This window comes from Pelophylax lessonae, assembly GCF_965119305.1.
Source record: "Pelophylax lessonae genome assembly, chromosome: 4".
NCBI classification, from domain to species: Eukaryota; Metazoa; Chordata; class Amphibia; order Anura; family Ranidae; genus Pelophylax; species Pelophylax lessonae.
Window position 1 is genome coordinate 305,643,880 of NC_138771.1, and position 23,177 is coordinate 305,667,056.

At 41.5% G+C, this 23,177-nt stretch overlaps 1 protein-coding gene across 1 annotated transcript in view; it reads left to right on the top strand.

The window, feature by feature from the left end:
• Positions 1 to 23,177, top strand: part of LOC309553515 (EF-hand calcium-binding domain-containing protein 6-like) — a gene marked incomplete at both ends in the record, with an annotated part of 129,871 nt that overhangs the window by 72,472 nt on the left and 34,222 nt on the right. Inside the window, 4 exons of the mRNA XM_082254753.1 lie at positions 8,352 to 8,422; positions 10,777 to 10,856; positions 15,304 to 15,369; positions 22,483 to 22,565. Of these exons, the coding sequence (XP_082110879.1) occupies positions 8,352 to 8,422; positions 10,777 to 10,856; positions 15,304 to 15,369; positions 22,483 to 22,565 (300 nt within the window). The remainder of the gene's footprint in view (positions 1 to 8,351; positions 8,423 to 10,776; positions 10,857 to 15,303; positions 15,370 to 22,482; positions 22,566 to 23,177) is intronic.

Here is a 23,177-nt window from a genome sequence, read left to right on the forward strand (position 1 = left end):
ACTTTTTCACATCTTCCAGCATCAGCTTTTGAGCTGACTGGAAGGGAGACACTGGAAAGGATTTGACTCTGCCTCCAGTGAGTACAGATCTGTGTCATGGGGCTTGTCCTGTGAGGGCCTTCCCTTCAGTGGAAAAGTAGGTGGATGGGTGTCAGTCAAGGGGATGTTGGAGAGTGTCCTGAAGATAAAGTAGTAACATCAAGTCTGCTGCTATAAAGAAAGTAAGAAGACTTAATCCTTCCATACAAGTGGCAGTATGGTTAAAGCAGAGTGTCTGCTTCTACAAGTAATCCGGTGAGTCCAAGTGAGAGTTGTCCTCATCTACTGTGAGTAGTTTGGTTGGAGTATCCCACTATTCCCTTTTCCCATCCAAGTTCCACAATAAATACAAAACCAAATACCCTGGACTGTTTATTGAGTAACGAGCAAACGGGAGTAAGGATGGATGTGTGAAAAATCTCCTAGTGACTGTCTGCAAGGTAAGCAGAGGGAGGCCCAAGAAGTCAACAAACAGAAAGACCTATGGGGAGAGTGCTACATACATGTAGTGCATACCCCCACAGGAGCTTTTGATATTAATGGGTCCTCTGTTCTGCCACAACTTCTAAAACTGCTTGGTCCCCACTGACACCTGGTTAGAGATAGAAAACAATGTACATCTGTACAACATAAAGTGTTTGTTACCAAAAAAAAACTGTAAACTGACTATGGTTTATCATGACTACTGAGCCCTGACACCGTGATCAGTTTATGTGCCTCCGTCATTCGCTGATCTTCTCTATCCTCTCGTCATTCGCTGATCTTCTCTATCCTCTCCCCCCTCCCTGCCTGTCAGCTCTGTCTGTTCCCCAGCCCTCCCCTTCTGCTGCCATGTGTGTTCTTTCTGCAATAACCTCTGTTATAGTAAAAAATTTCCCCAGTATATGTGTTTTTTTTTCTTAAATAAACCACTATAGCCCCGCTCAGCACTCACGTGACCGGCCTCTCTCCTCCTCTCCTCCTCCTGGCTGACATCAGTGGGGGTTTCTCGGCCCTGCCTGCTTTGCTGGCAAATCGAGAGGGGAGAGAGACAGCCAGTCACGTAAGCGCAGAGTGGTGCTATAAAATAAGGTATATAGCCGCTTATTTTTTAAAAAACACATTCACTGTTTACTATAAGGCTCCATGTACACGGGACGTTGTTAAAAGTCCCTTTGAATGCTGGAATTTTTAGGACGTTTGAAACGTCCGTTCAGTCGCGTTTGTACCCGCGTTTAGCGGGCGTTTAAGGGCGTTTAGGGGCGTTTGCGTTTAGAACCGTTCCTAGAGGTCAAAAAAATTATTCCCCTTTAAAATGGAAAAACGTGAACGCTAAACGCGGGTCATCGCGTTCGGACGCGTTCGGACGCGTTCAGACGCGTTCGGACGCGTTTGTGCGTTTGAAACGCCGGGAAACACACGTTCGAACGCAAATAATTGCGTTCTAAAAAAAGTCCCTGAACGCAACTGCCTGCAAATGACTGTAAACGACCTGGTGTACATGGACAGATAAGATAAAATGTAGATGGGTTCAGGGGCTTCTGAAAAAAACGCCCAACTGCTCCTAAACGGCCATTTCCAGCGTCCCGTGTACATGGAGCCTAACAGAGGGGATTGTGGAAAAAACACTAAGTGGCTTAACAACCACTTAAAGCATTCGTGATTCACAACCATGTAGCAGACTACTAGATAGCAGGTTAGGTAAATGTATTGTCCTGAAGCAGTTAGCAGTACTTGATATGAAGCAAATAAACTCTATGAAGCAAATAAACACTGCAAAGTTGCATAACTGAATACATTGAACATTGGTCTATAACTGGAAGGCTTAACTGTATTAAGACCTGTCTAGCCACTACTGAGCTGGATTAGACCCAACTTACTCAATAAAAATGTTCTTGAGCGCAGTCTATTAAGATACCCCAGATATGGGTATTTTTAAGTGTCCCTGAGTGGGGCAACCCTTAAAGAAAAGTACTTGGTGCCCTAATACTAACATTGGTCGGCTTCCGATGCGGCCCTCTGTCGATGTTGCACAAAAGTCTGTCTTTTTAAGAGTAAGTGGGTGTATAGCTGCAGGCTCCTAGGTAAGGGGCAGTCTATGCAGAGCAGGGTGTAGCAAGGGGTTAAAGGTGTGTTCTCCACTCGCCACTCCTGGCAGGCGAAATGCCCCGTTCCACATGCTTACAGGTTCCAGGCGTCAGGTTGCGGAAACCTGGTACACACTCGCAGTCTCTGGTAAGCTGTGGCAGAAGGACTATTGGCAGCAAATGTGGCACTCTTATTATCTGAGGCAGCTTCTCGTCTCACAGCAAGTCCTCTCAGCAAGGCATCCCCTCGCAAAACTAACTTGGTCTCTTTCCTTCACCCAAGAAAAAAAGTCCTGTCTCTCCTTCTCTATAGATAAGGATCTTGGCTCCTGTAGTTTGGAATGCCTCCCTGCCATTTAATGGTATTGTGTTGTGCTCTTTAGGAAACTACACTTACCAGTGTCCTCTGCAATACAGCAAGTTTTCTTTCTCATGCTGCAATTGGTTCAGACTCTCCTGCTCCTTGATTGGCTCAATCTGCTTTACTCCCTAATTGGCTTGGGGCGCTCAGCTACATACATAATGCCCAACAGCTGTCATGGACCATCAATTCTACTCTCATCTGAATGGGGAAGTATTTTTTGCCAAGGGGCCACAACCCAATATATCCTAATAATACTGTCCCAGGGGAAAAAAATACCCAATCCTCTCCGTATCTAAATACAGCAACAACAACAAAATACAGAAAACATACTTAGATAGGAATACATGCATTTAAGATTTATACCCATAAAATCCAATTGCTACAAATTTGACTTACTATCTTTTAATTTGTACAAGCTGATTAAAGGATCAGTCATTTAAGAATCCTTTTGGGCCCCCTGTATTCAGGGGTGTCCAGCTGCACAGTGTGAATCCCGGAGTCGTAGTGTGACCAGGACACACCGGTTCAGCAATCACCCCAGCTGCCTGTAGCCTATCAAAGTCTTTGGCAGGCTGAAATACACTGCGACTGGACAAGGCTAAATGCTACATGTGTTTAAAGCCCTATGGGGTTGAATTACTAAAGGCAAATAGAGGTAATAAATAAGGTTAAAGCTTCACGTTTTAAAGAAAGAATACCCAATCACGTGCAAGGAACATAAAAAAAGTTTTTTGTGTGCACATGATTGGATGATGGAAGTCAGCAGAGCTTCTGCTCATTTAATAAGCTCTGGAGCAACTTCTCTTATGGAGTACAACTGCACTTTGCCAAGGGCACAGTCTATTTGCCCTTAGAAAATGAACCCCTATGTGTTTAGGGATGAGTTAAGGTCTTCTGTGTTCTGGGCATTTGCCCCTGAAGGCATAGGGCCCTAAAGATGAGTACAACTCGGAACGTTTAGCCTTATTTAACCGCAGCCTGCCATTGACTTTGACAGGCTGTAAGTAGCAGGGCTAAATGCTGCACCTGTGCCTCCTGGGCTCCCTAAAATGCCAGGATGTACATGTGAAAAGGGACTTATTTTGTTGGGCAATGACTAGAATCTTTACTCTTGCTCTACTACAGCCTCTATCCAATAACTACTAGTCTATAAACTGCTCCTGTGTCCAGACTATGGACATTACACTATTTCAATTTTCTTGTAAGCAGTAAGGGGTCATGCACATGGATATTTGTAGATATTTTATATGGGAGCCACAGATGCTGTGTCCAGCCTGCCATACCAGTGAATGACTGTACGCGTCTGTACGCTGACGTACTTTTGTAAACATCAATGTTTCCTAGCAACTCTAATCCACGAACCAGTGCTACAGATAGAAACATAATATATGGGTTTATGTATTTCTACAAAGTATTACTGTTTTATTGTCCAAATTTCAAGGGATTTACATTAATCTAATCAAAAAGCTTTTTTTGATGTGTTTCTTATAGGTTTTGCTAAATCAAAGAAGAAAGTGGAATGCAAACGCACTGAGTTCCCATAAACTATATTACAGAGTTATTAAAGCTTAGCATTAAGAATGCCAGCTTCTCAACACAATGCACAGTTTTAATTCATATCTGGAACAATTCCATTGCCCCTTTAATATCTACTTCCTATTGATTCATGTGTAGTATTTATTCTTGCCGAATCCACTGCAGAAAGTGCATTGTTTTTCATTTGTGATGACGGGATGTTTTTTAATACAGCAGTTTAGAAACAGGATGTACCGAAACTGCAGTTAGTACATAAATCAGCCCGTACAAGCTTTTTTCAGATGTCCTACATTTTATATTGTCCCCTAATTTGTCTGTTGGGACAGCCCTCTGCTACTGCTTTAGTGAAATTATTTTTGCAGATGTGTTTTAGACTGGAGCTCAAGTATATATATTTATCCTAGGTTCTTTGTATGAATATTTTTGGTGTTAGCCTGCATAATTAGTTACTTAGCATCAAACTACATACTACAAACACATATAGTTGCCTGTTGTGGGGTCTGCAACAAATCATTCCAAATATTTATACACTCTACCTTGTCGGTTACTGAATTCCCGATCTTGCAACACCTGATTGTAATGGTTGTTATATTAAACTTGTAGTCTTTGTATGAACTAAATCTTGTTTTGTTGCAGTATAAGACCTGTTTCACATGGAGGTTGAGACCCATAGTCCATGAATGGGCCATGTGTTTATGCAGCTTGAGTCGCGAGGCACTTTAAACTTAAACTGCCATTCACTGACTACAGGCCTCATCGCCCCTATGAATGAGACCTTAGGGTAGGTGGAACATGCACATAAAAACAGTTCTCTGGAGATCAGGCCCGTTGCTACAAGGCAGGAAAACCAAGCAATTGCTTGGGGCCCCGAGCTGGCCTGGGGCCCCAAGACAACGACTGGTTAAGAATAAATGCAACGACACTGTGTAAGGCTGTGAGCACCCCTTTGATCGTCAATGAAGTAAAGTGCAATTACACTGTTATCGGGATCTCCCTCAAGGGGGCCCCTCTCTGCCTCAACAGGTTTGTAAAAAGTCAGATAAGATCTGCAGACACAAGAGAGATCCCTGGCCTACCAGCTAGACTTTATGAAGAAGAGTATGGACCAGCCCATGGACAGTGCAGACTGACAGCTTCTACTGTATACAGATAACAGGGCTCTAAATGCAATTAAAATTCCTGCAGCCTGTGTGGATGAGTGAGGAGCAGATAGCATCAGGGTGAGTAGCTGCTAGGACCCTCTGCTTCTACATCTGCCGAGTGCCAACAGGTCTGAAAACTTCTGTCTTTTTTTTTTTTCTATCTCCCTTCTAATCTTAGTCTTCCTATGTCTCTTTTTGTTTATTTGTCCCCCTCCTCTCTCTCTCTCCTTTCTTTCTTTCTTTATTATATCTATATCTATCTATCTATTTATCTATCTATCTATCTATCTATCTATCTATCTATCTATCTATCTATCTATCTATCTATCTATCTATCTATCTATCTATCTATCTATCTATCTATCTATCTATCTATCTATCTATCTATCTATATCATATATGTAAATATATATATATATATATATATAGATAGATAGATAGATAGATAGATAGATAGATAGATAGATAGATAGATAGATAGATAGATAGATAGATAGATAGATAGATAGATAGATAGATAGATAGATAGATAGACACTTAAACTGTCTGGCTATGCTGTGGTTCCTGTAGGCTTTGCATGTGTGCGGGGGGTCGGGGGGGCCTCCATGTCCATTTTGCTTGGGGCCCCCAAATTCCTTCAAACGGCCCTGCTGGAGATACACGATCTATGAGACATGATAAATTAAGGGTCAGGCAGCATACAATAAAAATGTAAAAATTACAGCTGGCCATAGATGGACCGACATTCGGTCGGCTCCGCAGGGATCTATTTCTGTCGAACTGGAAAATCTGAATTTTTGTATTTAATCAGTAGCAATGCTGAAATGCTTATCAGGATATTCTGACAGTGGAGGAGTCCCTGCTTTTAGAAAACAATATCATAGCAGGGGGGATTTCTCTATCCACCTCTTTTGGGTGGAATCCATTTTTTTTAATCTGCCTGCTGGCTAATCTAAAAAATAAAAATCTACTGGCAGCCTAACTCCACCTTTCTGACTTTATTTAGTGTGTAACATGAAATATGGTGTACATGCACAGAGCCCCCCCTATCTGCCTACCCCCCCCCTCTGCTTTTACAGGCTTGTGGGGTTCTTCCCTCCACAGACAAATGTGAAATTTTGCGCAGCCACATCATTAATTCACAGGAAGTTTGAGTGAAAAGTCCCATCGGCCACTGTGGCAGAGGGAACTTGTTATTCTCAGTAAAGTATATGATGCACTTGTAGTACTTTGATACTTTCTGTAGCTCCTTAGCTGAATGTTGTAATGCAGTATTGGCCAGGGGCTAGGGAAAGAGTATGCAGGAACCACAGCAAAGAACCTGTAATCCACCTATCACGGGTGCAATGTTTTGCAAGCTCAAATGCAAACAATAATAAATGCACACTTTTGCAAAATGGGTGTATTTTTTTTTTTGTGAAAGGTAGAATTCTCTTATCAAGTATTTGAAGCCTAATATTATATTGGTGTATTATTCTAATGGTATTCCAAGTAGCGGAACTTGTTTCCGCCTTTAGACTGGCCTATGAAAGGGCCAGAGAACTTCTCTGTGGCCCCTGTTTTTTGCCCTGCCATCAAAATTAGAACAGAACAGAACGGAAGCATGATGCAAGACAACACCTTCTATCTACCTTATAGACAGTCTGGGACATATTCAATATAGGATTGGGCTTTTATAGTCATTCCTTTTATTAAAGTTTGGCAAGTCTACTTCTGACCATACTGGTGAAAGATGCAATCCTGCACTTTAAAGTAAGACCATAAAACATTGGTGCAGTTATCAGAACAGCCTAATACAGAAAGAGTAAATCTACAGTGGTACAATTATTCAAATACAGTCATGCAGACAGCTTGGCGTTCGTTTTTGGCACAAACTCACACTAATGGGAATATGTAAAGCCAGCAGCCCCTAGGTGTGCCTACAAAGTTTTGCTATTTTTTTTAAAATATTTAAAGTCCAAATGATTAGGTTTAAATCAACAAAATACATTTCATGTGTATCAAACCAAAAAAGGATCTATTTATAAGTGTTTTTACACAAGATCCACAGAACATTTGCCCATGGAACCCACATTTACCCCTTGGGTAAAAGGTTTTTCGATTTTGTGGAAAACATTCATAAAAAAATCTTAAAGTATGCAAAGTTTTACAAATGGTTTTATTTAGAAAGCAGCTAAAGCCTACCAGCATGCTGCAAAGAAGAAGCCTTGCTCCCTGGGTAGATGCAGTGGTCTCTAGTTTTGGGTAGAGATACACTGTAACATAACTGTAACACATAACCTAAGCTCTAAAATGAGCCTCTAGCACTTACCCTTCGCCCTTAAAACCTAACTCTTAATCTTCCCTAACAGTTAACACTTATTCCCCCACAACACCTATTTAGTTTGGAGTACCCCTCCTTCTATTTCAGGCCATAGCACTAAACGTATATATCCCTTGGACTTATTGGCCCCTTTTTTGTACACTCGCCTCATCCTGCACTTGGAGCAGCAGTGCCAAACCCTAACAGCTCTGTGCCATAAGACTCCGACACCAAGCTGCTCTTATCAACAGTCCCCTGTCTGCTCTAAATTTCAAGATTCTCACATTTCAGATTGTTGCTATGGGCTACAGTGCGTCATTGTCCTTAGCAGATAGTACTGTGTTCATGTAAGAAACCCAAAGTGAGATTTAATGAGATCACAGGCCCAGGTCTATGAGTTTCCTTATTTAAATGTTTCATGCTTCTGCAACTGATAGACAATTGACAGGGGTGGAATACATCTAACTCTCCTGCATAGGTAGTTTGCTAACTTTCATCTTCTAACTTTTAAAACTTCTTGTAAAAAAAAAAAAAAATACAAACTTTCATATTATTTCTCTGGAAAAGCCAAGCCTATAACGTTCCATTGTATTGAAATTCAATTGAAACTTGCTTTATTGTTTCTGTTAATTTAATGCAAACATATGATTAAGAGACTGGATGCGCAATTAGTAAGATAACTGCATAACCCTGAGTATATGTCCTGTGCTCAGTTCTATAAAACTGCAATAAAGAAATGTCTTTGCTTTAATATAAATAATAATGTAACCAGCAGGTGAGAAGCTGTTAGTTAGAAGAATGGCTTACATAGGGGGAAAATTACATCCCAGTACAGATAGGTGATACTGTAGAAAAATTGTCATGCGTTAAGCATTTCAGTCACTTTTCTGCTTTGTTTGCAGGACTGGAAATATTACAAGCGTGGCACTGCCTACTGTTCTCCTCTTTAAAAAGTTGGGGTTAACATTTCAAGGTACTACGTGCTTTATATCAATTGTACATAATGTCATTTTAATTATAAAGTTATTCTCACTTACTGTAATCCTGAATTGAAGTACAATGCAGAAAAATGCAAGCAGCTAGCATAAAGTCTACAACAAGTTAAAATGTGTAATTGCTGCAACGTTAAAGATTTTTCCCTTTGCTCCATGAATCATAAAGTCAAGCTCAGCTTTTTGGTTTACGGCTTTCATAAACGGATTTTCCAAGATAACTCCAGGCAATACACAAAATCCAGATATAAATATGCAATGTCAATAGCTGCTTATATGTTTTGACATTTTTCTCTGAATGCACCGTTCTGGAAAAAGTTCCATAGATGCTTGATCTTGTAGCAGCAATTGAAGTTTTTGGAGACATAGAGGCACTGAGGTTGATTTACTAAAACTGGAGAGTGCAAAATCTGGTGCAGCCCTGCATATAAACTAATCCAATTTCAGTTTTTTTTTTTTTTTGTCAACAATGAATTGAACAACCTAAAGTTAGGAGTTGATTTGTTACCATGCACTTCTGCACCAGATTGTGCACTCTCCAGTTTTAGTAAATCAACCCGATGTGTTTTCCATATAACAAAACAGTTTGAATAATCAAGTCAAAATTGAACATTAGGCCTTAAACAGATAGAGGGAATATAGGTTGGTTTTCTTCTTTGCATTGATGTTATGCACCATCCATCCTACTCCCTCTGGTTTGTAATCTGGTGATCTGTTTATTTGAGAACCCCTTTATCTTACCTGTTTGTGATGGTGGAAAGTTAATCTAAAACACAGCCTTTGCAGACTCTTTACTGTTCTTGGGCCCCATACAGCCTTTTAGTGTTTGAAGTGCAGCCCTTAGGCCCCAGAAGTCAGTAGAGGCAGCTTTTACATTTTAAAATGGTCCCTTAATAGTATTAAAGTCTAGCAACATGGCCCCAGTCTCTGAGGGTCTCCTATAGCATGACTTTAGTCTCCAACCACTCCAGTAGAACAATCTCTGACCGACCACCTCATTCTTCAGTCTGGGACAGGTTTCTGAAGCATTACATGCAATAAATATTGTATGCAGCCCTTTGGAGACATTAGGGGCTGCATTTGAGGCCCCCTTTACCTTGCAAGTTGACAACCACTGCTTTACTGTCTCTGGCATACAGAAGCCTGATATATTTTTTCAGTACTAAGAGATTTCTCACAGTCACCAGTCTGATTCAAACCTGCCTTGGTAGTATAAATCTGACAATATATCTGGTAGAGAGAGAGGGGATGTCACGTAGCACACGCTTAAGGAAGTGCTCTTCTACTGGCTACAGGAAGTGACATAGCACTGATTGTTACAACAGCAGTGTCAGATTCCAAGTCATTACCGCCAGCATGTGACAAATGGAGGTTAAGTCCCACTGTGCTGACACCAATATGAAATGATAATGCTCTCAGCCTCACCCATCACAGACTATTTCTAGCTCATGGTCAACACTGGGGTCAACAAATCCAGCCTCAGCCAAGCAGAGGAAGATTTGCATTTATTCATAGACTACAGAGCTTCTTGTGAATGGCTAAGCAGACTCAATTTTGTTCAGAACGGGAAGGTCTTGCCTTGCTGCCGGAACACAGCGCTGTATACCGTATACAGCACACCCAGCCGCTGCAACTGTTAGTAAGGATAATAGTTCATTTGGATCAGCTTGGTCCAAACAATGTATTTAAAGTTAAATGAGAAATGGAGATCAGCCTTAACACATTTACGATAGGCTGACCCCAATTCCCTGGGTTTCAGTGTGATTATCTAAGTGCTAATAATACTTTGTACATTTTTACAGCAAACAGACATGATGGCATTAATATGATAATTAACTAATAGGAATTGGCTGTAAAGGTTTGACTGAATAAGATTTATAGTAATGCTTCCCTGTCTGGAATTTATGATACTGCTAGGAAAGTTTAATGGAATTCATTGTAGGGGTTGTACTTGTACAGACTTCAAACTAACTTGTGTCACAAACTGGAAATTTAAACAGGATTAGGGTACCCATGTGTTAAGTAGGGGGTTCACCTAAAATCGAGCTTAAGCCCAACAACTAAATACACAGATGAAGTACATACATATGAACTAATTTACCTGGCAAAAAGATTTTCAGTTTTCTTCTGGCAAGTTTGTTAAATATCACACCCCTGTGCCATGTTGCGTAGCCAGCTAGGGGATGTCTCTTTTTTGTAAAACAGGGTGATTTGACTGCAACACTATTGGAATAGTGCATCAATAGTGGAAAACCGTTATGAGTTGCAATCACAAGCATTAGTTAACAATGATTTCCTTTATTTATTCTATTTATACGTATTTGCTGTTTTTCAGCAAGTCCTGCAGATCAGTGTATTTGGGATACACATATGAGAAGATGCACTGGAGAAATCATCATAGCAATAAAGCAAAAGGTAATGTTCCCAGCCTATGATTTTCTTTTTGTAATACCCAGACAGGTTATCAACAGAGGTAGACATCGAGGAATCATAAAGGCTTCTTCTTCTTAATAAGAAGCACAGAAAAGGCCTCCTAAGTTGGAACCTTAGCTAAAAAAACATGTCCTGCTAGATCGTTGCAGGCTGGCCCCTTTTACAAGTATAGATTTTTAAAACATTAAAAATAAGTACCTATACTGTTTAAATTCTAGTAATACACTATCTCACTCTGCTCAGCACATGCTCAGTTGCTCTCTATTTTTAGGCACTGTGCTGAAAATGTAGAGGCCAATCTGCTGAAAGCCTAAATATTTACTGCTGTTCAGGAGCTCTGGGCTTCAGCAAAATGGCAAGAAGAAACAAGAACAATGCTGGAGGCAATTTACAGCACACACTAATTTTAGTAGCATAATTATTATTTCCTTGTTCCTTGAATTTCCTTGTTCCTTGCTAAAGAACATTATTTTTTTTATCACGTCGTTATGGGTTTCACTTCAATGTAACACTTCATGTTACATGTCCAGCATAAATGCAAATAGTTTATGATGCTGTAGCGGTACCCATGAAAAGCGGTACCCCTGAAAGGGCCACTGACTGATGATTTTGATGAAAGATGATAACAGTTAAGGTCACACAGATCATGATGGTACCCAGAGTTCTTCTCCTGATAGAGCAGGGAATGCCAACACACAAAAAACAACAAGAGAAAAGCTGCTTTTGAATCAGTCAAAACAAACAAACATAATACGATAAAAGGAGATCAATTCAAATAAGACCAGCAGCTGCACATATGTGGGATAAAACATAAAACAGAAATTATGAAGGGAGATGCAGCGCTAGGAAATTGTGTATCAGTCCAAATAAAACAGTCTTTCCACAGGGATCAGCTGTTTAGGCAAATGTGTGCCACCATCACCAAATCACCTCCAACCACACTGCCTCTTACCGTCCTGCTGATAATAATAGGGCATCCATATATTCCACCGCATACTCATCCAGACCTCCTTAGCCCGATCAGCACTCAGTAAGGACAGACGATAGCTCAAGATCAGATTCCCAGGGAAGGATTAAAGAGATGGCCCCAAGAATAGAAGAAGTACTCATAGAGTAGTATGTTTTAATAGGGCAATATTTATTAAACGAATAAAGCTGATATACTCACATATTAATTGCAGAACAGCATCAGCATATAGATGTAGCCCGGTTTCCAACCAAGAAGATGGCTGCTGCGTCCTTAGCGCGATGACGTCACAGGTCCCAGTACCTGCCAACACACACAATTTGCTGACTCAATGCACACTGACTCAGTGACCAGTCTAGGGGTTGTCTTTTTAAAGTTTAATGCTGAATAAACTTGTAACTGAGGAGGTGTATAAGGCATAGGATACTCTGATAAATGCAGGTTAAAGAAGAGGACACTAATTTCTCTGTCCTGAAAATATAGCACACATGGTCTTCTGAGACTGGAAGGGAAAGGTCAGATTAGGGGTAGTTGAGCATTCTGTGCCCCATAACATTACATTGGTGTTATCTCCTTGCAGCGACAAACATCACCAGGGTCAACAGTCTTTTACTCATGAGGCCATGGGATAGCAGCCCAGACTTCGCTTCCTGATGCCTTCTTGTGAAGTGATATCAGACGGGATCCCTAAAGAGTTTCCTAGGGATGTTTCTGTAGTTACAGGTAGGATTCCTAGGCTCTGCCACTGTCAGGATCCTGATGAACAGTAAATTAACCAGTGGCATGATTTTAAAATATGCAGCTAACTCAGTGGGTGAATCTCTTAGGCCTGATGTGTCGACTTGAGCTCCAAAAAGGAGGTCTAGGCCCCAGTGAGGCTTCTGGGCATAGTAGCATGAACAGTCCAACAGCAGCTCCTCAGGCCTCAGTTTGAGGCAAGGGAGCGAGTACATGTCCTCCAAAAATATTAATATCCTGCTCCATCATGCCCCAGTGGCTTGAACCTCCTACTGGGATAGCTGGAGAAAATATGAATATTCATAACCTCAGCCTGGCAGTAAAACCTCATATTATTATCAGTATGGCCAGTGACACCTACTGACAACAGTGAGAAATCACAACTCCACTGAGCTTAGGGAGAAAATCAGTGCATAACTATACAAATCAGAACAGGGACAATTACCACCCAGCCAAAAATGAAATTTTCTTACTGAGTAACAACTTCAGAGGGTGCTACAAAGCTAAAATATTTGGTTGGATCTGTGCTGTAAAGCAGCAGTTCTGGAGGTACATTTGTTCCAATGGCAAAAATGAATGATTTTCTTGGCTCTGCCTGCTAAATAGAGGAGTAAACCCTATATTTTTTGGATTTGTGATGAAAGTAACACATACAGACATCTTCTGTTTAAGAAGGTTCTAATGTGCTTTTGTATCATTAGAAATCCAGATGTGTAATATAATCTGAATGATACACATACCAACCAAATCTTTTTCAACAATGTTCAGGTTCAGTTTTTCAAGACAGCATAATAAATTGAAAAAAAAAAAAAAAAACCATTACCAAAGATCGGCACACAGCCATGTAATTAAAGGGCCAGAGCATTTTGTGGATCGACACCTGTGTAACTTTTTGTCCATCCATATATGCTACTAGCTTGCATCTCTCCAGTCCCTGAGCCTGTTCTGTGCCTTTGCCACGGCTTGGCTCACTCTCCTGTAGTCACCTGGCGCATGCAGTCTGCAGATGTTACTGCGAGTACTCTCCTTCTCAGTGCATCACCATACCTGCTATTCCTAGTATGCTTATTCTGTAAGCTTCTCATCACAGCCATTGCTCTTGGTAAGCACCTTCTGTTATCACCCTGCCACAGCTGATTCTCCTGGTATGCATCATCTGTTAGTTCCTCTCCTTAGTCCCGGAGGGGCCACCACAGCCTGTTTATTCCTGGTACGCTCTGTCTGCCAGCTTGGTTCCTCTGAACCTTTGCAGCTGGGCACATTTGAGCATCCTTCTCCCATGCTCCTGTCGACTGCCCCCTGGTATGCACTGTCTGCCAACTCTGCTCCTCTGAGCCCTCACAGCCAGCAACAGCCAAGCATTCCTCTTCTGTTCTCCAACTGATTTCCTCTTGGCATGCTCCATCTGCCAACTTTGCTCCTCTGAATCCTTGCATCCAGGCACTTTGGAGCATCCCTCCTTCATGCTCCCACCAGCTTCCTCCTAACTTGTTCTGTATGACAACTTCGCTCTTGCGAGCCTTCGAAGCCAGGTACATATGAGCGTCCTTCTTCCGCTCTCCTGTCAGCTTGCTTTTGGTACACTTCATCAGCCAACTCTGTCCATCCTGGCGCTCTCAGCCAGGAACAACTAAGCATCTCTCTTTTGTGCTCCCACCAGTTTTCTCTGTTGCCTCACTGTTCAACTGGCTCATTCCACAAGTGGCCCTAATGCATCTTTCTACTACATCTGCAAGTATCTGTGAAATTACACTTGGGATGTAACCCAGCTGAGTTTAAACCCCAGCTGAGATCTGGGAGGAGGTTCTTGGTCAATATTACCCATCTCTTAGACTCTGCTTCCCAGAGAACCCAGTTGTAGTCAGGGTAGAGTCATTTCCTATACAGATCTATGACAATTAATCTGAAGCCTTTGGCCCTGTTACAATGGCTCTTCTGTCTGGACCCTTTTACTTTTTTTAAGGGTTTTCTCTAGCCATCCCTTTATACAACACCGTTAAAGTCCTTCACTCCTTGGTTTTATCTGAAAAGGGATTTTTCAGATAATCTCTACACTCTCAATGTTCATGCACAAAGCTACCTATTGACACCCTTATGGGACCCCCACCTTTAGCCTTCAGAGTATCCCACAAATGTGGAATTTTGAATTGTATAAACTTTTACTTCAATCTTTTTCCAGCTATTGCATATATTGAAAAACCTTTAGTTTCCTAGTGTGAGTAGGAGTGAAGAAACAATATTCATTTTGAGGGCATTTCACCCAAAGATTCACAAAATAAATTCATTAGCTCTCTCATATTTAAACATCTCTGTTTAAATGGCTCCAAATCCAGGGGCTTAAACTCCTTCTTGTACTTCACTCCTAATTATTTTCTAACACAGTTCACATTCATGTGTTACTGTGAGGAATGTGGACCTACATGCTTCTGACGCTGCAGAAGACTGGAAGGCAATCCGAGATGTAAAAACTACATGCTTCACCTCTTATTGGATAAATCACCTTTGGGCATTGATACATAGTGCTGAGGTGAATAGCCCATGCTACCCCTTCAAATCCCATATCATATGTGTTTGCTATAATGCTCATAGTAGTCTCTCTGCATTGTTGAAGGGCAAACACTACAAAAAGCTATAACATCTCATTACTGAAGGTACTTGTTTATGAAGGTCAAGAGGCATTAGCCGTGCAGTATTCAATAACCGCTGACTTTTGTTTTGTTGCAGTTAAATGAAGCTTGCTTCCTAATGTTGAAAGAGTTTAGTAAAATGAACTCCTCTCGAACCAACCTTGTAAGTACTTTCTCATGCACTTTTCATGTGATTGCCTTTCCTTTTTTTTTCCATATGTATATTGTTCATAAATTCAGGTATTTGGAACAATTGCCTTTCACCTGAAAATATTGATAAAGCAAACCTTTTTAACATTTATTTGGAATACAACGCCACCTCCATATATTTCCTATGAGCCTCAAAGCACACCTTGGGTCTTTCGAACTAGCAGCAGTGAACCTTTAATAACACCTGCACCGAGGCATAACTAGAACCTTCAGGGCCCCGGTTCAAGAATCCAGGAATGGCCACCCTGACCCCCCTCTTATCCCCAAGCCCAGGGCCCTTCCCATTGATCCTGGGACCCTTTACTCCCATTGCAGGGCCCTTTATTACAGTCCCACAATGGGCCTCCCTCCTGCCATCTTGGTTAGGGTTGCTACCTTTTCTTCAAGCCAAATCCAAACACTTTAGCGGTGCATGGCAACATTTTTTTTGTATCATACACTACACATATATAACATTTTTAATCATATGGATTATCACAAGAGTTCCCCCTTACATCAGAGTCCACATAGTTCCCCCTTTACATCTGAATCCACAGCATTCCCCTTCACATCTAAATCCGCAGAGTTTCCCCTTACATTTGAACCCACAGAGTTTCCCCTTACATCTGAGTTCCTTTACACTGTAAAGAGGCAACTCTGTAGATTCCAATGTAAGGGATAATTCTGGGGAATCCAATTTAAGGGGGAACACTGAGAACTCTGATGTAAGAAGAAACACTGCAGACTCTGGTGTAAACAGGAACTGTAATATAAGGGGGTCTCTGGCAACCAGAGCCCCCTCTTACATCAGAGTTCCCAGCATTCCCCTTTAATCGGGGGTCCCAGAGCACCCCTTATATCAAAGTTTGCAGAGCACCCCTTACATCAGAGTCCACAGAGCCCCCTTACATCAGACTCTGCAGAACGCCGCTGAAATCAGGGTCTACAGAACACCCCTTACATCAGAGTGTGCAGAGCCCCCTTACATCAGAGTGTGCAGAGTCCCCCTTCCATCAGAGTCCACAGAGCCCCCTTAAATCAGAGTCTGCAGAGTGTCCCTTACATCAGAGTCTGCAGAGCCCCCTTACATCAGAGTCTGCAGGAACTCTGAACTCTGGAATGTAAAGGGGAACCCTGATTTAAGGGGGGCTCTGATGTAAGGGGGAATGCTGTGGGCTCTGTTGTAAAGGGGAATTCCGAAGTAGGAGGGTCTCTGCTCACCAAAGCCCCCCCTACATGAGAGTCCACAGAGCACCTCCTCATCAGAGTCCCTCTAAACATTAGTACTCACTCGGAGGCAGGAGAGAGAAGGGATGGGGGACACTTGACTTACAGTGGATGGATGGTGAGCATCTGTCAACACCTTTCCTCTTCTGACTGCTCTGCTTCAAACTTCCTGCCCACACTTCCCCTTCTCTGAGGAACAACGCTACCTGGGAGTGTAGGCGGAACAGACACAGGAGGAGCGGGAAGGAGAAGGAGAAGCTGATCAGCTCTCTCTCTCCTCTTCCATCCTTGCTGAAGGAGTGGGGAACTGTCAGTGCTGGCTCTGGGCTGTGAGAGAGACACTCACAGCTCAGAGCCCTGCAGCCGCTGGGGAGCCAGAGTCGAGCCTCTTGCCCCCCTCCCTCCCCCCACAGTGGCGGAACTCCAGGGCCCAGGCACAAGTATGACCTTTGCAACCCTGGTAGTTCGGCCACTGGTATGAGCAAATCAAATCACACGAGGCATAATTTGACCTATATCAAGCTAATTCACCAAATTCAAAACATTAAGTGCTTTTAGTAACTCAAATAAAAGTAGAACCCCAATAAGAATGTAAATGTGGTTCTAACCCTTTCTGTGGTTCAACACTAATATAAAGAATAACCGGGAAATAATTAAATATGGTGACTGCATTCGTTTTTTTTTTTTTTTTTTTACCTGTTTATCTTGCCAGAAATCTTGAGGCCTTGTAATTTCCTATGTACTGAACTAAAACTTTTTAGCAATGTTAGCAGCTTTCCCAGCTATCTACTGTGAACTACAACCCTCCAAAGCAATGTAGGAAAGGGAAGTAATGGAGGGAATGGGTGCAGCCTAGGGTGACTGTAATGCTACTCAATAGATACAGTATGATGAGTGAGGTTTGTCACTATAGGATATGAGGTGTGTTACTGGCAAAATAAATAGGTGGAAAAAATGAATGCAGACTCAGGTAAAATCTGTTCATTTGCAATATTTAAACATTTTTGTTTTGTGTTTGTTACACTATATAGTGAAACTGTTCTTTCCCCATTCCCCATTCACTTGCCCCCCCCCCCCCCCACCCCATTTTTATACTCACATTTCCTTTGATAATCCTGCTAGATTCATCAACCACAGAAAAAAGAAAAAGGTCCTTGTAAGCTCCAAGCTGATCTGATCGGGCTTACCCAAGTTGACCTAGTCAGGTTGAGAAATCCAAGAAATCTAAGACTTGTGAATATTTAAAAAAACTGTATACAAACGCTTTGCCATCAAAGGATGGGGATCTCAGTTTGAATTTTATTTTTCTTATAAAAGAAAAGGTACAATATTTGTGACAGTGTAAAATAAGGACAACTAATGTGGCACGTGACACAGATTCCCCTAAATGATACATTTATTGGCTACATTTTGGTTTGAGAATTGCAATCATAATATGCAGAAGAGTCAGCTGAGTTGCTGTTCCCATGCCAGCTTTAAAAAGCCGATTCAGAATACTTAATAACACTTACGTCCACTCAGAGAAAATTAACGACCTAAAAGGCATTTATTTCCCCACTCAGTGCTTTCTTGGAAACAAAGTAGGTTTGAATTTTAGCAGCTTTAAAATGACACATAAATAATTCCAAATATGTGATACAAACACTTTTTCCTATTACTTGGATTTATTTAAACAGAGAGGGGGTAAAAAAAAATCTGCTTTTCCTGATAGGATTTTTTGAAAAATATTCTCCAGTGAGCAGGCAATGAAATCATGTTGCCATTATTTCCAAATTAAGTGTATTTATGTGTATAAATGGGCACAATGCAAAATCTTAGTCAACTGATTGCCTACGCATAAGACTGGGTATTTGTAGAAACACAGGCAGGCAGTGAGTGTATGGCTCAACAAACAGCAAGTTTCAGTGCAAACAAATGGGAGAGTACATATGCAGGCAGCTCGTTTTCCTGGCAATCACTGGGATTCCTTCTGTCATGTCTGCTGGCTGCATTCATTCCAACCACCCCCATTCAAAATAAAGGCGACAGCTAGTAAGCTGTAAGTTGGCAGGTTTCAAGCATTTAGGAAAGCAGTTTATGCACTTTTCTTATTATTTCATGGGTGCCAAATGATTTGCCAACATTTCGGACACATTAAAGATGACAGCTAGTAAGCTATAAGTAGGTAGGTTTCAAGCATTTAGGAAAGCAGTTTATGCATTTTATTATTATTTAATATGTGCCAAGTGATTTGCCAACATTTCGGACACATTCTAACTACAGCCCCCCAATCCCCCCCCCCCCCAAGCTTGCCAAAAGCTCAAACAATTTCCTGCTGAATTGGTTGAAATTTCAGTTGTTTGTGGCCCTATCAGATGAAAAATCAAAGGAGCCGGGCAAAGAATTGTCGGGCAAACAGTGATTACATCCTATCAAAGCAGTGAGGCTGGGTTCACACTGTGCACAGAGCAGCTCACTGCAGGGGGTCTGGTGCATCCCTGTTCACAGTTTCAGATCCAAATGTTTGGCTTAATTCGGACCTGAAATAGACAAGAAGATGCACAGGACCTATCTGCAAAGTGCTCCACAGCCATCCCCGGCCCATTGAGAGCTTGTCACACTCTCCTGACATGCAAATTGGGTGCGGGAAAACCGGCATCCAATTTGCACCAGTGTGAACCAAGCCTAAATGTTTGGGTATTCAGAAACCATGGGGGTGCGTACAGGCTGTGCCAGGTGTGCCTGGGCACACTCTTATCATCCTGTGTGGCACAGATTCCCCCAGTTTAAAGTAACCCCTGATATTTCACCAAAGCCCCCTAACATGGCTCCTAAAAAAAATAGTAAAAATAATAAAAATAATAAAATTGTAAAAATAATAAATAATAAAATAATAAAAATAAAAACTACTGACACCAATCTCTGCCCTACTGTCACTGTCCACTGCTCTACTGACACAGTCAGTATATATACACATGCACACACACATATGTGTTTGAGCTTTGAGGTGCACACCCTAATGCAATTGGCTATGCACATATATGTCAGAAACCCATTAATGCTGCAGCTGTCTGAATACAATAGGTGGCCGGGGAGACTCCTTAGCCTATTAGCTCATTTAGCATGGATACAGGAATTTATTATTTTCTTTTGTCCCACCTGAACATTTAGCTTAATAGAACGATGCAATCAGCATGAAACATGAGCATTAACTGTGACTCAGCAGGGGAGTGGGGGGGGGAGGGGGGGACACATCAGATCGCTGCTGAGAAATCGCTGCTCTCATACAATTTTCCAACATATAAGACAAAATCTGACAACACTTCTATACTGGGTAACAGAGCTCTGCAATAAGTATAGAACTGACTGGGTGTGGGGTGGGGAGCATGTCAGACCACTGCAAAAGATCTCTGCTCTCACTGAAAGAGCAGAGGTCCATTTCTGCAGCCTGGGGGAAAGGAGTTTGGATTTGCATTGGGGCTCCATTATATGTCAGGTAAAAGTAAGACTTAAAAATCTGAGTTTTTAGGCAGTCACAAATTTAATTTTTTTAATTTTTTTTGCTGAAAAACGATGTGGGTATTAAAATATTGAATTTTTCTAATCTGGACCATTATAAACAAAGAACAAAATATGTACAGGCCATTATTCATTTAAGGCCCCTTTCACACTTATGCGACGCAATTTTACCGCGATTTTGCCGCGATTTCTCGGCGTGATTTTGCCACGACTTTGCCGCGATTTTGAAAGCAATGGCAAGGCTATATGCCTCAAAACGCATTAAAATCGTGGCAAAGTAGTGCAGGAACTACTTTGAAGTCGGTGCAACTTCAAAACGCACTGATATGAATGGGGCTCATTGAAAATAATGGAAAACGACTTGTCATGCGGTTTTGCGGTCCAAAATCGCGGGACAAGTCGCACTAGTGTGAATGGGGCCTAAAAGATTCCTTGATGTACATTCATCAAGCTACACTGGATTGCCTAATACATTTTGGCAACAATAGTAAGAAAGAATTGTCAAGGTTCCAAGGTGTGCTTGAACTAGGCTTGTGACGGTATCAGATTTTCATGCTGCGATTAATTGATTAAGGTTTTGCCACGGTATACGGTATTATCACGGTATTCTATTATTAAATTTAAATTATTAAATTTCCACCTTACTTCAATTTCATTGCTGAATTTAGGGGCTTTGGTTCACTTTTGCACATTATTATATAGTCAGTCAGTACAGACTCTGTGAACCAGGCCTAAAATAGGTCATCAAGCAGTGTCTGGCCTAACTGGTGATAACTGGTCCTGGCGCTCGGCTCCGATCCGATGGCCTGGTCATTAAGAGGGCAAATCCTTGTGGTCAAGAAGTGGTTAAACCTGAAGGAGGTGTTGTTTATAAATGACTTTACTATTGCTTTAGGCCTGGTTCACATGTATGCGGGTTGGGGGCCCACATTTGCACAGGAATAGCAGCCCATTGATGTGAATGGGCTTGAGCTGCTATGCCTGCGTTTTCAGCTGAAAAAAGGTGCATGCAGAATTTAAAAAAATGCAGTGGCCATGAAATCCATCCTTCTTTTGCACCATGCGACTTACCTGCCGTTGCTGCACACGCAAACTGTTTATTTTTAAATGCCGTGCCCACGTATACAAAAAATGCAGAAAGCTTGCCAGAGCAGGAACTGCAGGTTAGTCGCATGGTGCAAAAGCAGGATGGATTTCAAGGCCACTGAATTTTAAAAAAATGCTGCATGCACCTTTTTTCTGCGGAAAATGAGGGCATAGCAGCCCGTTCAAATCAATGGGCTGCTATGCCTGTGCAAATGTGGGCCGCCAACCCGCATACATGTGAACCACCAACCCGCATACATGTGAACCACCAACCCGCATACATGTGAACCAGGCCTAAAGCAATAGTAAAGTCATTAATAGATAAAAACACCGGTCCTCCTGCAGGTTTAACCACTTCTGGATCGCAAGGATTTGCCCCTTTAAAGACCAGGCCATCGGATCAGAGCGCCAGGACCAGTCATCACCAGGTAGGCCAGACACTGCTTGATGGCTATATAATAATGTAATGTGGGCTGCTATGCGTGTGTGTGTGTGTGTGTATATTAGACCTGCACGATTCTGGCCAAAATGAGAATCACGATTTTTTAGCTTGGAATAAAGATCACGATTCTCTCACGATTCTCTGTGTAACAAAAAAAAAAAAATTGGGATAACTTTACTGTTACGTTTTTTTTTTTTTTTTATTCATTAAAGTCTAATCATTGCGTTTGAAAGACTGCTGCGCAAATACAGTGTGACATAAAATATTACAACAATCGCCATTTTATTCTGTAGGGTCTCTGCTAAAAAAATATATAAAATGTTTGGGGGTTCTAAGTACTTTTCTAGCAAAAAAAAAAACTGATTTTAACTTGCAAGCAACAAGTGTCAGAAAAAGATCCAGTCTTTAAGAGGTTAAACTTCCTTTCTCCCTGGCAGAGGGAAGGAAAAGATACAAATGTAATCATTTTTGTTTATAGTTAGGAGACTTAATGCTGAAAGGGGTTAGCTGTGTGAGTGAATGAGTCATCCAGCTCACTGAAATGTATCAATTCACAAGTCAGGCAGACTTGACAGAGAAACTCGGTATTTTAAAAATGCCACAATAACAATACCGTGGCTATGCAATACCGCGATATATCGAATTACCGAAAACCGGCATATGTCTAGCTTGAACATCAAAATTTTCAGCTGTGTCACTGAGAAGTGACCCTGTTTGACTCTGAAACACTATAATATGCATGAATATGGCATTCTGCAGTCATAAATAAAGAACGCTTAGGGAAGCCTGTAATTTGGATAACTAATTAAATACTAATGCCTTATTCTTTTCCAGACAAGCAGATCTGAATTTCGACTTGTTCTGCAAAATTTTAACATTCCCATGACGGCTGTGGATCTGGAACATTTGCTGGCCAGGTAAGCAAGTGAGACAATATTCCTTCAACAGTACTGTGTGTGCTACAGCAAATACAAAGTGATGTACAGTGTGGGAATGATACACTGATTTTCAGTGTGGGGCTTATGGCACTGCAAACAAGTTTAAAATAAAAAATGTTTAAAAATCCCACAAAAGTTAAATGTAAACCAATTATTTCCCCCGAAAGTATTGACTAGAATTGCTGTCAGGTTTTTTTTTCTACTTTTGTCCCTATTTTCCGGTAGTCAATTGGGAAGTCAGAGGGGAGTTGAAATATCCCTAAAAAGAAAACAGCAATTAAAGTAGACAGGGGTTCTTATCGTTTCCCACTCTATCCAAATAAATATCTGCATTGTGATGTGTAGGCTTTATCTATGGGCATACTTTTTTGTGCTACATTTTTGGCGCCCAATGCGAGTCTCGGCGTTATTTCTGATGTGGTTGCCCTTTGCAACTGACTATAAAGGCCCGTACACACGTACCGATCGTCGGCTTACAAAAGTCGGTGGACGAAGGATCTGCCGATTGTACGCATGTTAGTATGGTGCCTCCGACAGATGTCTGCGCACAATCCGCGGACAAAAGTCTTTCTTGCAAACATGAAAATTTTT